The 14,634-nt window shown below is 45.0% G+C and overlaps 1 protein-coding gene across 1 annotated transcript in view; it reads right to left on the reverse strand.

Annotated features, from left to right (window-relative positions):
- The window catches only part of ASAP1 (ArfGAP with SH3 domain, ankyrin repeat and PH domain 1), a 337,578-nt gene that overhangs the window by 98,680 nt on the left and 224,264 nt on the right, over positions 1–14,634 (reverse strand). The window contains exon 5 of the mRNA XM_018058570.1: positions 12,979–13,124. Coding sequence (XP_017914059.1) covers positions 12,979–13,124 — 146 coding nt within the window. The remainder of the gene's footprint in view (positions 1–12,978; positions 13,125–14,634) is intronic.

Genomic DNA, 14,634 nt, shown 5'->3' on the forward strand with positions numbered 1-14,634 from the left:
TACTTTCATTTCCATGCATGCCATCTATAATCTGCTACGTTTAAACTAGAACAAAACCACAATGAAACTGACATCGAATCACATTTTCCTTGCCTTCCTTGAACATCTTTATCATACATTACGGGACATGCTTTACAACAAACTTTTACTTAGGAAGAACCTTGTCAAGGCAATTTAAGAAGCTGACAAACATGTACAAGCACACAGGGCTTACCACGTATCGGGAGGACAAGGTGATGCCACTCAGCAGACAGGTTCTGTCTTCATTTCCCTGGTCAGAAACCAGGCACCTGCTGCTTTCTCTGCCTAGACCGCCCTACTCTCTCGGCTTGGTCCACATCTTACACGTTTTCAGACTCACTTCACTTGATCTTCAATGAGTATTTTAGAATTCAAAGAATTTCTCTTAACTCAGGGGTCCTCCAAACCCTGGGCTACGGACTGGCACCAGGCCACACAGCAAGAGGTGAGCTACAGGCTAGCAGGTGAAGCTTCATCTGTGTTTACAGCTGCTCCCCACTGCTCACATTACTACCTGAGCTCTGCTTTCTCTCTGGTCAGCCCAGCTGATGTATTTCGAGGCCACCTGTGAAGAAAAAGAACCTTCCTACACATGCCTGTGATGTTAAGTGCTGCTAAGAAACCAAATAAAAGTGTTCTCTACTTGTAGGGAGCAAAAACAGGAAGTTTTAAAAATCTGATCCTAAACCCATATCCACCTTTCCCTATAGAATGAAAGTAGCACTTTAGGACAAACTACTAAAAGATTCTGTATAAGCAATCTCTTAAATGGAAGGTAACAGTCAAGCTTAGCACAGAGGCCGGAACAGAGCGGACACTTAGTAAATGCTGGCTGAGTCGAGGCCATGCTTTTAGAAAAAGTCTTTTCTTTTCTTTCTTTTTAAAACTACTGAAGTGTTGGTATTTTCTAAATCTCTCGAAATGTCAGGTGCATCAAACGATGCTTAGTGTTGTACGATGTTTCTATTTAAAGAAAAGAGCCTCTGCAAGCCCGAGAGGAGTTTCACAAAATATTGATTGATTATTTGTGGCTCAGGTCAAGGGTCTCTCTTCTGGGAAGCCTTTCTGGGTCTCCGTGCTTTCTGGATGAATGGGTGAGGCAGTGAGTGAGTGAATAAAGGAATCTGCCTCTGGTGACCTAGCTTGGGAAACAGCAGAGCAGAGATCTGAACTCAGTTGTAACTGACTTCAAAGTCGTGTTACGCCTGCCAGCTCTCTGAACTTCCAATTTCTCAACCCAGCCGGGCAATTAGTCAATAAAAGGGCCATTCACTCTGAGTGGAAGAGAGTCAGCTACTAGTTCCAGACGAAATCAGGAGGCTTGTTTCTTCCGGTTTAAACCTCAAGGTACCACAGACAGGGGAATCCTCTAAGAAAAAGAGACAACACATAAACAAAGAGGCTTAAAATACTCGAAAACGATTCAATGAAATGGAAGAAAGAAAGAAATTCTAGAAGAGTAGATGTGAAATGGAAAAGAAAACAAAAACAAACACGACAGATGAAATGGACCCCCTGATCCAGCAGGAGGCCTGGGGGCCTGCCTGGTCCTAACATCTCAGGCAGCATTTCTCAGGGCGGGTGCATGGGAAGAAGCTAATGCTTCTTACAGGACAAGAAAGCTGGTGGTCAAGGAAGTCAGGAAAACACTGGACCGGTCTCTTTCACTGCACGATGCCTCTAGCCTTTGATATACACGTGTGCGCAGTTAATTCTGCAAGGGTGTTAATTATGTGGTGCTTCTCAATCCAGAACTCAAGGCATGGGATTCGTGTTTCAAGGAAAACTTAGGGAAAGGTGTTTCACGTTCTGATTCGCCCGCTTCCAGGCAAGACGGAAGCAGAAGCACTGGGCCCAGCCTGGCCACTGAGCAGAAGGGCTTACGGGGTGTGCACACCTCAAAGCACCCACCTGGCAAGTACCATGGAGCCTAAATCCCAGCCATGCTCCCCTCACCCATCCATCAGGGAGAAGACTGGTGGGGCTGTGCAGCACCTCTGCCAACCGGTCTGGGCTGGACAGGGTGGTCTCATCTGAGGGCCACAGAAAGTGGAGGTGAGGGGCGAATGGAGGCACCGTTCCGCAGGAGTCCAAACCAGTTCAAGACAGAACATTTAATGTGAAGCAAGAAGAATGCAGATAGGAGGCCAAGCCTGGGATGGCAATGGGAATCCAGGCAGAGGGGAAAGAAGCCAAGGAGTGGGTGCAAGGCAGAGACTGGCAGAATTTCCTGAGCCAAGGAAAGTTATCTGCATTTGCTTTTCACCAAGCAGCTCCAGATTCGGGCTGGAGAAGGCGGTCTGGAGGCTTCTGGGACTGACATCATGCAGCCAGAGGGCTGTTGATTAGCTCAAAAACAGTGTTTGCCTTACTCTTGCAACATCCCTGCCACTATTTCGTTTGCTAGTCTTTAAATCTATAAAGAATAGAAGTGCATATGTTAGCTGCTCAGTCGTGTCCAACCCTTTGCGACCCCATGGAGGCCAGGCTCCTCTGTCCATGGAATTCTCCAGGCAAGAATACTGGAGTGGGTTGCATTCCCTTTTCCAGAGGATCTTTCCTGACCCAGGGGTCAAACCTGGGGTCTCCTGCATTAAGTTATGTCTGTATCCTCTGAGAGGCAGGGAGTCCCGGGAACTGCTTAAAAGCAGAGTGGGGAGCAGACTGCCTGGGTTTCATGCTGACTCCACTATCCACTCGGGGCTCTGTGACTCGACTTTCTCAGCCGTCCAGTAAGGATGATTATGGCTGCTACCTGGTGGGGTCCATGTTAGGAGCAAAGTGGGCTCTAGATGAGGCACAACACTCTCACCACATCTGAGCAGCACTGCTCACCATATCCTCCGTTCGCTCTTTCTGCTCTCTGAGCCCCTGTAAATGGGGCCAGGAGCACAGTTTAAAGACACGGCTCCATGTGAGTCTCCAGTTTCTCTCCTCCTCTGCACAGAGGAGCCAGAGCAGCCTCTCTCCGCCCTGGTCTCCGCATTGCTGTTACTGTACAGCTGAACCCTCGGTAGACATGGGACAGGAGGCGGAAATAACACCGCTTTGCTGTGTTAAGCGGTGCACATGTGGGAGCTAAGTTTATTACTGCAGCACATCCTTGCCTGTCCTAGCTGACACCATGCAAAGTGACTGAAAAACAGTGCCTGGCGTGTAGTGCCCACACTGTAAAACACTGGCTGTCACTGCTATTTGTATAGACAAAAAGTTAACCATTAAAAATAATGAAAACTTTGCCCGCCTGAAAGCTTGGAGGATAAGATCAGTTCCATCTTTATTTAAAAGAGAAGATCTGAAGCAAAATGTCAGGGACATCCTAAAGCATGGGGCACAAGCAGAGACTCCATGTTCCACGCTCAGCCCTCTGCTCTGGCAAATGAACCCTCTCTCAACAAATGCCAGTTCCACCCATCTCCATCCTCCTTTTCCTTCCTTCTCTCGTAGACCCACAACTCTAAAAACCTGTCTTTTGCAGCATCAAAATGCTGTTCTGTGAATCTCTTTCAAGTCAACACTTGACAGCCACATAACCACAAGCACACACATTCTAAATGAAAAGTGTTATTCACTACATGTAGCATTCACAAGATGGAAACCAATACTGTTTCAAATGCATTCTTTGAAATTCTTATCTAAAACACTTCTAATGTAAATCTTGAAAAAAAGAAAAACATGTTACATTGGGCCAGAGGATATCAGGATCTCTATATATTGGATATATTTAAGACAAGGTACACCTGCACTGAATGTATAATTCAAATCCTATACACAGAATGATGGTTTAGTTATACAGCGAAGTACTATGGAGCCTGTGGAAGTGGATTCTGCCATTTTATTTGTCTGGTCATGGAGAGCTAACAAGCTTTAAAAGAAAGTATGCAAAATGTATGAGGAACACAAGGTTTAAAGAAACCAAAAGTTGGTTGGCCAGAAAGTTCATTTCAGTTTTTCCCTAACACCTTATCCAAACAAACTTTCTGGCCAACCCAACATTTGGCAGCGAAACCTGACCTGAATGCACGTGATGGTTAGGCTGGACTTGAACTGAGGTGGGAATTCTCATTTATCCTACTTCATGTAACTGTTCACCCGAGGAGTCACCAGGGGGCGTTACACAACACTGCATATAGCAAGTGCACCCTGCCAGCTCTTCTGGAATCTGTAAAAGTCTGAATCTGGAAAAACATCTAGCCCCAAGAGTTCTGGATAAGAGCCCATGGAGCTGTACCTCTCTCTCTCTCACACACACACAGACACAAATGCGTGTATAAATTATCAGTATCTCTGTGTATAAATCTGTGAAATACTTTCAAAGGACAGACTATAATATTAGTATTCCCAGAAGTTAAGAATTATGTAATGATCTTTATCTTCTTATTTGGAATTTCCTGTATTTCCCTCATTTTTATAGTAAGCACATACAACTTTTATAATAGAAAGCAAAAAGAAAACCTCCCTGCTTTCACCCACCCTCCCCCAAATGGACAGCTCTCAGGTCATGAAATGTCCCACAATACTAGTCAGTGGCGAGGCATGTCAGGACATGAGGGGAAGCCTGGCAGATCAAAAGCTTAAATCTTTCAATTATGGATTACCATTTTGCAAAATGATTTTTGCAAATGATTTTTTTTTTTTGCCATGCCACATGTGGGATATTAGTTCCCCAACCAGGGATCAAACCCGTGGCACTTGCAGTGGAAGGGGGGAGTTCAAACCACTGACCCACAAGGCAATTCCCCAAATGACGATGTTTGAAAAATGTATTATCCTGGGACTTCCCTGGCAGTCCAATGGTTAAGACTCCGTGCTTCCAACGCAGAGGGTATGGGTTGGATTCCTGGTCGGGAACTAAGATTCCGTATGCTGTGTGGCATGGCCAAAAACAAAATAAAATAAAAATTTTAAAACATATAATTCAGAGCACCCAGAGGCTATCAATTACATTGAGGATACCCAGGCTTTCAGTGCTTTTCCACGTTTTAAAAACTTGAGAAATAATCCATTTGCTGTGAGTCTAGATGCAACCTGCACATTTCCAACTATTCTCGTTTGAAGGGGAAGAAAAGAAGGAAAATTAAAAAAATCCTTAACCCAAACCACAATGCCCTGCAGTCAGAGATTGCAAACAGGAAATGCTACGCAGCTGGAGAAACCTCTGCTTTGCTTCAGTAGTTCTGAAGCAATAACTGCCCTCTAACTGATAAAAGAGGCCTGGGCTCTTATGCAAGCTCCAGAATTGTCCAGGAGGCACAGACAGTCCTGGCTGGACTGGAATCCTCCTGGGCACCTCCGACAATTTCAAAAGAGCTTCTCCATTTATTTCCATAACTGCTGCTACATCGGGGTTCTTGGCATACGGTTTAAATGGTTTGCCTCTGCCCACTGAGAATCTATTTCAATCCACCAATTACTCCTTTCCTGTCCCATTTTTGTGGTTTGGTAATTAAATGGATGCAGGGCTCTGTTGACTCCTTTGCTTCTTTGTCAGGATCACAGGATGATGGCCTGACGCTGGGTATAAGCACGTCCAGCATGGTTTAGCAAGTGATGACTTTACAGAAAAAAAGAAAAAGGCACACAAAAAGACTGAACCCAATTCTGGCACTGTATATTTAATCAAATGAAAAATAAAGAAAACCTGCTGCTGCTGCTAAGTCACTTCAGTCGTGTCTGACTCTGTGTGATCCCATAGACGGCAGCCCACCAGGCTCCCCCGTCCCCGGGATTCTCCAGGCAAGAACACTGGAGTGGGTTGCCATTTCCTTCTCCAATGCATGAAAGTGAAAAGTGAAAGTGAAGTCGCTCAGTCGTGTCCAACTCTTAGCGACCCCATGGACTGCAGCCCACCGTCCATGGGATCTTCCAAGCAGGAGTACTGGAGTAGGGTGCCATTGCCTTCTCTGAAAGAAAACCTAGGGACAACTAAAAACGCAAGAGCACCCAGCTCTTCTCCTTCTTCTTTTGCTTACAAGGAAGCGTTAGTTATTAATACATTAGCTGAAGGGCATTTGAAGTAGAAGGAATCGAATGTGTAAAGACACGGAAGCAAAGAACAGCCAAAGTTCCAGTAACAGCAAAATAATCTGCTGCATCCGGAGCTGACTTAGATTAGGAAAGTTTTGGTTTTTCCCTTTTTTTGTCACTTCCTCTACACTTTCTTCTTTTAAAAAAGGTATTTGTTTTTAATTGGAGGATGCTTGCTTTATAATGTTGTGTTGGCTTCTGCCATACATCAACGTGAATCAACCGTAAGGATGCCTGTGTCCTTTCCGGAAGGCGTCGGAAGGATGAGTCCAGAGAGACTGAACTCTGAATAGTTCCAATAATTTTTAAAAACTGCTACTATCAACAAAGCAGGCTATGAGCCAAACCTCCGAAAGATACTTCGAAGGAAAGCTCAGGCACTTAAAAAACTCACTGCAAAGGTATTAAAAACGTCAACAAAACAGATTATGTCCGTGGTTCTCTGGCCTCTCACCACTAGGAGGCAGCACTCCGGAGACACAGCAAACATGATGAAGGGATTCACTTCCGGGAGGACACAGTTAATCCCTTCACCTTGTGAGAGCAGTGACCTCGTAGAGGCCTTTAACTGGGAGAAAAACTCGGAAGGCACAGGAGCTGGTTTAGACAACTGATAAGAGTCAGAAGGAAGTAGGAATTGGTCTATAGGAACAGCAGGGAGGCAAGAGTTTGGTTTTTGGTCTGTGCATTTTTTAAATTCTGAAATTAAAGTTATACAGTGAGAGCTGTATTATCGAAGATTCTCTCCAAGAATAGCTGTATTATTAAAGACTTTTCCCAACTTTCTCTCCCTGACTAACATCTGTTCATTTACATTTTTGTTAACTTTATTAAATTGAAGAAAAATGATAGATTCACAAAAAGTTGCAAAAAGGCCATTTTCCTTTAAGAAAGTCCACGATGAAACAGCAGAAACGCTTGATTTTTTACTACACCCCAACATCCCATGAGTATATCTTTTTAATAGTCTGTTTGATGAAACAGGACGCATAGGATGTAAAGAACTGCCAAGGTGCACCAAAATGCAACGGCGATCTTGAGGAATGCAGGTTTTCAAGTTGCTAGTTGAACTGGCTGGTTTTGTCAAGTTTTCTAGTAGAATACCACTTTTTTTCCCATAAAAGAGTGACCGATGAACTGTGGTATTGAAACCTGGGTATTTGGCAAACATTTTTTTAAATGAATCACTCATCTCTACAAGGTAAACAGGTGGCAGCATTTGTTGCTAATGACAGAACTGGAGCTTGCAGAGAAAGGTTAGAATTTTGGAAAAACTCTGCCACCATGGACTCGACAGTTTCCAGATCCTTAAAGTTACATGGTTTCAGATTCATGCTGCTACTAACCTTTTTAAGGAATCATAATCTTGTTCTGCTGCTGCTGCTAGGTCGCTTCAGTCGTGTCCCACTCTGTGCGACCCCAGAGACAGCAGCCCACCAGGCTCCCCCGTCCCAGGGATTCTCCCGGCAAGAACACTGGAGTGGGTTGCCATTTCCTTCTCCAATGCATGAAAGGGAAAAGTGAAAGTGAAGCCGCTCAGTCGTGTCCAACTCTTCGTGACGCCATGGGATTTTCCAGGCAAGGGCATGGGAGTGGGGTGCCATAGCCTTCTCTTTGTTTTGCCATAGTATCAAAGAAAAATATTGGTAATTACCTGCAAAGGGTCTTAAAGTACTTTTCTCTGTAATTTTGTCTACTTCAACTAAAAAACATATCACGACAAAAGGAATTAATACATTTAAAAAAATGCCTCAGTTTTAAATTCTAAGATAGTAAACAGGGATAGGAATATTCCACATAAACAAAATCTCTTGGGTGGCCTCAATCATTTTTAACATTAGGATCCTAATACCTAAAAGTTTTAGAACTGCTAGCTAAGAGTCTCCCGATATAATATATATATAATCCACTAATGAGGGAAGGCCTTCCCTGGTGGCTCAGATGATAAAGAATCGCCTGCAATGCAGGAGACCTGGGTTCCATCCCTGGGTTGGAAAGATCCCCTGGAGAAGGGAACGGCTACCCACTCCAGGATTTTTGCCTGGAGAATCCCATGGACAGAGGAGCCCGGTGGGCTCCACTGTCCATGGGGTTGCAAAGAGTTGGACATGACTGAGAGACTAAGCACAAGTGCAGTGAGGGAAACCAGAGGGAGAAAGGAGAGAAGAAAGCATCGATACTTCGCAAGCTGCAGAGAAACAGGAGCTGGATGGCAGCTGGCACAGGGCCCCGCCATGGCGTCCGATGGGCCGTTGGCATCCCGTCTATTGTGCTCCTGCTTAGTCAGTCGCGTCCTACTCTCTGCGACCCCATGGGCTGCAGCCCGCCAGGCTCCTCTGTCCGTGGGATTCTCCAGGCAAGAATACTGGAGTGGATAGCCATTTCCTTCTCCAGGGGATCTTCCCAGCCCGGGAATAGAACCTGGGTCTCCCGCATTGCGGGCAGATTCTTTACCAACTGAGCTACAAGGGAAGCTCAAGTGAGAGGATGTAAACAACAATAATAAAAGCTTGTATGGGTTAAGTGAATTCCATCTGTCAGGTATTGTGCTTGGTAATTTGCCTCCAGGATCTCAATGAAGTCTCATTACTATCAAGAAACAATTAGATACCATCATCTCTTTTTACAGATAAGGAAACTAGCATTAGAGAAAAGTTAAATGATTTGCCTTAGGCTAGAAAGCTGGGCTCTGGGACTCCAGGTCTGATTGTGACCAAAACCTGTGTTCTTCCCACTGCTTAACATGGCACAGCCTCTCCCATCCTATAATCAGAGGTAAGAGATCTTTTTATAAAAACCCTTTTCAAGAATTCCTTGGCTGTTGAGGGATTGGGACTTGGTGCTTTCACTGCTGTTTCATCTCTGGTTGGCAAACTGAGATCCTGAAAGCCATGTGGTGCAGCGAAATGCAAAACAAACAAAACAAGCTCTTACGTGGAGGGCAAGAGCTGCAAGAAAAGCAAGTTACTTAAACCTGGCTTGGGGCATGATCAGTATGAGGTCACAGGACCATCAGCTGCAACTGCCATCTACTCTGCAGTCCTCAGACTTCAGTTAGCTAATAAAAGCCAGCCTCAGCTCATGTGATGCTGACAGCAACGTCTGTGCAGCTCCTGAGATTTTCACAATAACATTTCACTTGATCACCCTACCTTCTACAATCGCCGCAAGTATGGGGAGACAAAAATTTAAATGGTGACTCAGAGTCACCAGCCCTTAGTGAGCTCATGTTTTTCAGAACCAATCCGACACAGAAAACTCCCAAACACAATATGCTTGTCATACAGACTGCTTAAAAGTCATTAGCACAACTAACGGAAGTTCAATCTAGATCTAGCATTTGTTAAAGGCAGAATGCTAGACCTGACCCTAAAATCTACCCCTTTTTCCCCCATAAAAATAACTGTTTAAATATAAATTATGGAAATACCCATTAAAAGCAATCTCTTAATTAGAAAATAACATTTCTAATGAAATAACATCTCATTAGAAAATAACATGACTATAGACCTCAGCACAACAGATATTTGGGTATTTGCTGGCTGAACTGAGGATAAATTTAGGAAGTCTAAAAAATGCCAAAGTATCTTCTTTCATCTTACTTTCTACACGATCCATTATTGCTGAAGTTTTCCCATCTTCTCACCTTAACTAGCCTAAGTGAGTAGGATTTTCAGCAATCTCCTGAGAAAAACAGGTTCCCAGGGGTGCTGCCTCCAAACTCATGAGGGGACTGAAGGTGCTGCAACCAACCCCTCCCTCCCTGAGGGGCTTGGCTTCCCTTGGTCCCCCTGCTCTGGGGCGTGGCCCTATGCATCTTCCCTTTCCTTTAAGACAGAAAAAGGGAAGCAGAAGCTGCTGGGCTCCTGTCAGGCTGTACAAACTCCTGGGGCTGACTTTATATCAATCAGAATAGTGTTTCCCTAGTAACCGGCTATGGCACACACTGATCCTTCTATCTGCTCCCGCAGTGGAAATGCCACCACCTTCTCCATCTTTTTTTTTATTTGGCAGCATGGCAAGGCGTGAAGGATCTCAGTTCCCCAACCACAGATTGAACCAGGCCATGGCACAGAAAGCCCAGAATCCTAATCACTAAGCTACCAGCGGGGCCTCCCCTGTGGCTTAGCTGGTAAAGAATCTGCCTGCAATGTGGGAGACCTGGGTTCAATCCCAGGGTTGGAAAGATCCCCTGGAGAAGGGAAAGGCTACCCACTCCAGTATTCTGGCCTGAAGAATTCCATGGACTGTTATAGTCCATGGGGTCACAAAGAGTCAGACACGACTGAGCAACTTTCACTTTTCCTTCAAGCTACCAGGGAGCTCCCTGTCACCACCACTTTTTGGGAAAATGACTTTGTTTTGTTTTAAACTAACTGAATGAAACCTTCCAGCAATTTCTTTTGATTTGTTTCTTAGACTTCTGGAAGGAGGAGGCCTGCAGCATGAGGGATGTTTAGGGAAGGATGACGCCCAGAGCAGGAGGTGCCAGGTGGCGGGGAAAGGCTGGGAAGGATGACGGACGCAGAGCCAGCGTGCGGGGTTCACGTCTGGTAACTAACAGCACGCCTGAACAAGGCACTGACGTAATGCGCCTTAGTTTCCTCACCTGGATTCGAGGTATAACCACCACCACTATGTCGAACACTGTTCTGTGCGAAACCCACATGAAGCACGCTGCTAGGCGCCTCAGAGCGCCCAAAAAGCACCAGTGGCGGGACTTCCCTGGGGGTGCAGTTGTTCAGAATCCGCCTGCCAATGCAGGGGTCATGGGTCTGATCCCTGGTTTGGGAAGATCCCACTCGCTGCAGGGCAGCTAAGCCTGCGTGCCACAGCTACTGAGCCAGCAAGTCGCAATTACTGAAGCCCATAAGCAGCAATGAAGACCTAGGTGCCGATACAGAAAATGCACAGATCTTAAAAAAAAAAAAAAATATATATATATATATATATACATACATATATATATATATATCAGTTGTTTCTGCACAGAGATAAGCAAGCGAAGACAATGACTGAATGGCAACTGATGGCATTAAATCCACACAGGAATCTCTTAGCTGAAGGAACCTACGGGATAGGGAAGTGTGGAGATGAACTGGCCCAGGAAACGTGGACGTGATGGCTACTGACTTAAACTAAACATATTTCATCTCCTGGCAATGAAAGGTTAGCAAGATATTCTATTTCATGGGTGAAAACGCCCATGTCAGGGAAAACAGAACTTCCTCCCGAGCCGGGAGCCTTTTACCAGCTATGACCAAAGAGAAACGTCCCAGTCTTGTTTCACTTCCTTTCTTCCCACCGTAGCACCCTTGGGCAACGCCACCTGGAAAAAGGTAGGCGATGCCCCGAGGAAGAAGAAATGGGAGGCCCTATCTGAGTAGGAGAGATTTAAATGATATAAGAATTACAGAAACATCATGGGTTTGTCAAATAAACTCCGAAGTTTAGGAACACAAAGGCCCTACAGTCGGAATTATCCTTTCTCCAGTTTCTGAAGACGTATTTCTATTTTCAACCTTTATTTTCTTTATGATTAGTTGTCACTGTGTAAGACTAATTCAGTGGCATGAAACTATCAATTAAAATTAAGTTGTCAGGATGACAGACACATACATATATTCATCTCGTGGGACAGGAAAACGAAGAATTTGATTGGTCAAATTATCCAGGTTGTCTTTATTTTACAACAAAGTGTAATCATCTGTAAGGCAGCCGTTTGTACCAAGTAGATTTGCGACAAGAGTCTCATGGAAGACCACAGAGGTCGGTTTGATATGGGTAACTAACTCAGGGTCAAGGCATTTTAAGCTTGAGTTCTGGGTCTTTAAAGGCGGCAAAGATGCAACACTGAAAGACTGGGAAGATGGAGAGGAGGAAGCAGCTCCTCCGTCTCAGGAAGGAGCCAACAAAATTATGATATAGTTTTCCTTTGGCATCTTTCCACCTCCCACTGCCCCACCTCTTGGGACTTAGGAATGGAGGCTTGATTACAAATTAACTTGTACACAGCTGTGGTGGTCGTGCTAGACAGAATGAAGCTTTCTCGCTATGAACGCAGTGTGAGGGTGAGGGAGACTGGTGTGCAGGATTTAGGGACAGCCAGACCACACTGCCTGGCAAACGGGTCTCCCACCCTCACGCTCTGGGCTCCCCTGATGGCTCAGCGGTAAAGAATCTGCCCGCAACACAGGAGACAACAGGATTGATACCTGGGGTCCAGAAGATCCAATGGAAAAGGAAATGGCAACCCACTCCACTGTTCTTGCCCGGGAAATCCCATAGACAGAGGAGCCTGGCCGGCTACAGTCCATGGGGTTGCAAAGAGCTGGACATGACTTGGTGACTAAACAATCCTCATGTCTGCTCCTAGGTCAGCAGCTCCAGTATCTTAGATTTTTAGGGATTCTTCTTGTTGTCATCTACTTCTGAAACCATAGATTCTCTAAACCTTAAAATCTTTTTCCTTGGGAGGATGTTAAAAGGATATGGGGAGTTGGGAGAAGTTAATTATCTGTAAATCAAGGGCTGAAATGTGTGATGATCTTCATACAAGCGAAGGGTGACATGTATGTTTGACACAGAAATAATCCCCATTCTTTCAACAAATTAAAAGGCCAAAGTCACTAACGCTTGTCTAAACAAACACAAAAGCAAACAATGGGGGAATGTGGCAGAGAGTTCTGGTTAACCAGTTTCTCTACCTGCTCTAAGTGGGGCCAGTGGTACAAATTCTAGGCATTTCCCAAAGGCATTTTCCTTAAATGTGACTCCACATCAAGGACTGAAAAAGCTTTTTATTTTTCGTTTTCTTTTTTTGACCCCAGGATCAAGGGCTGGGGAGAGGATTATCACTTCGTTCACTTTATGATCTTGCTTCCTTTGATCAGGCTGCAATTTTTAAACGTTACTTGCGAAATGGCTTACCAGATTTTTCAGCAGTGTGGACAGTTCCTTTGTAAGCGTGGAAAACTTGACAAAAGCAGTGCCAAGATCTGGGTTGTCTCGACTTAAAAAATTACTCCCAAACTTATCAAGAACTTGTGCATAGTTTTCTTCATTTTGTACATGGTCTGAAAAGAAGAAGAAAGAGGAGTCTGAGCTGTTATGTGCCACAGTGACAAGTCACTCTGAACACTGGCTGATCACCAGACACTCTCAAAAAGAAAGCAGAGAAGCTGGATCCATCCTTCACTCAATGTATCTAGAAGGTGGCTGGCAGTGTGCTGAGTGTTCTCACTCTCTCAAAGGCAGCTCCCCTCTTTTGTTTCAGAGCATTGAGTTCATTTATACCCCCAATTAATCCACAGATGCACCACAGGTTAAGGGGTCAAATTACCATCTCATTTTCAAGCATTTAAGAAACTATGATCGTCAGGAAACAAATCAGACCTGATTTTCCTTTCTCATACCCCAGATGCAGTCCCCTGGCCTCTACCTTTAAAAATATAACAAAAATTTGACAACATCTCACCGCTCCCATGACTATCAACCTCATCCAACACCATCCATCATCTCTTGCCTCTATCCCTACAACCCTTCCTGCAAAAGCTCCTTGTTGCAGCCTCTGGTCTGTTCCCAGCATGGCACCCAGTGTGATCCTGGGTAGTTGTGCGTCTGATCCCGTGAGTCTCGTGGCAGACACTGTCCCTCCCCATGTTCTGAGTCCTTGCAGGCTTATAGAAAGGGGTACTGCACATCCCCATACCCTGAAGTAACCCGGCACCGACCAAGGACGTGTGAGCGCAGGTGGTGCCAGCCTCACGTGGCAGTGTTTCAGTTCCCTGTGCTCAGCTCTGCACGTCTCTTTCCTTGTGCTGGAGTGCAGGGAAGCATGAATTTATATGGAGGTCCACAGCAGATGCATGATATTTATGAAAAGAATAAATGAACACAAAACCATCTATCAAAACCATACCTTTAAAGGCTTAATTCAAACGACAGCTCTTTCTCTTGTAAGCCTCCCCTTACTTGGCAATGATTTTTCCTTGCTCATAACGCTCTGTACCGTTACTGCGGTATTTTCCACCACGTCACATCATATTCGTGTAAGTACTGCTCTTTCCCTGCCCCCAGACCACGAGAGGCAGGGTTTCCCAGTGGCTCACCTCTGCATTCGCACCCAACACACACCACTCACGTGCCAGGGAGCTCAGCTTATGAAGCTAGGGCTCAGTAAAGAGGTGTTGACTTGGATTCGTCGATTACCCTTTTGGGACTTTAAGAAGCATTCACTCCTTAAGTCTCCTGGGTTGTTCGATAATTGAACACTAAATAATTTAAAAATATTTCACTCTCTAACACACCCTCAATAACTGCCTGGGAGCAACAGTGTGTGTGAGCCTGGACTGGTGGATGCCCCAGAAAGAAGTCAAAATACGACAAAGGAAACAAGCATCATAGCATCGAGCGAAATGAAACGAGGCCCGAGCAGCCTTCTAATTGTCACCACATTAGAAATGCATGATGCCTAGGGTGGATGTCAGCATTTCGGGTTGAGACATTAAAAAAGATAAAATGCAGTTCTAGTTACCTCCCGTAAAGCTGCTCTGAGAAACACAAAAGAAAGGCTACATCAGCTGC

This window comes from Capra hircus, chromosome 14 (assembly GCF_001704415.2).
Source record: "Capra hircus breed San Clemente chromosome 14, ASM170441v1, whole genome shotgun sequence".
Lineage (NCBI taxonomy): Eukaryota > Metazoa > Chordata > Mammalia > Artiodactyla > Bovidae > Capra > Capra hircus.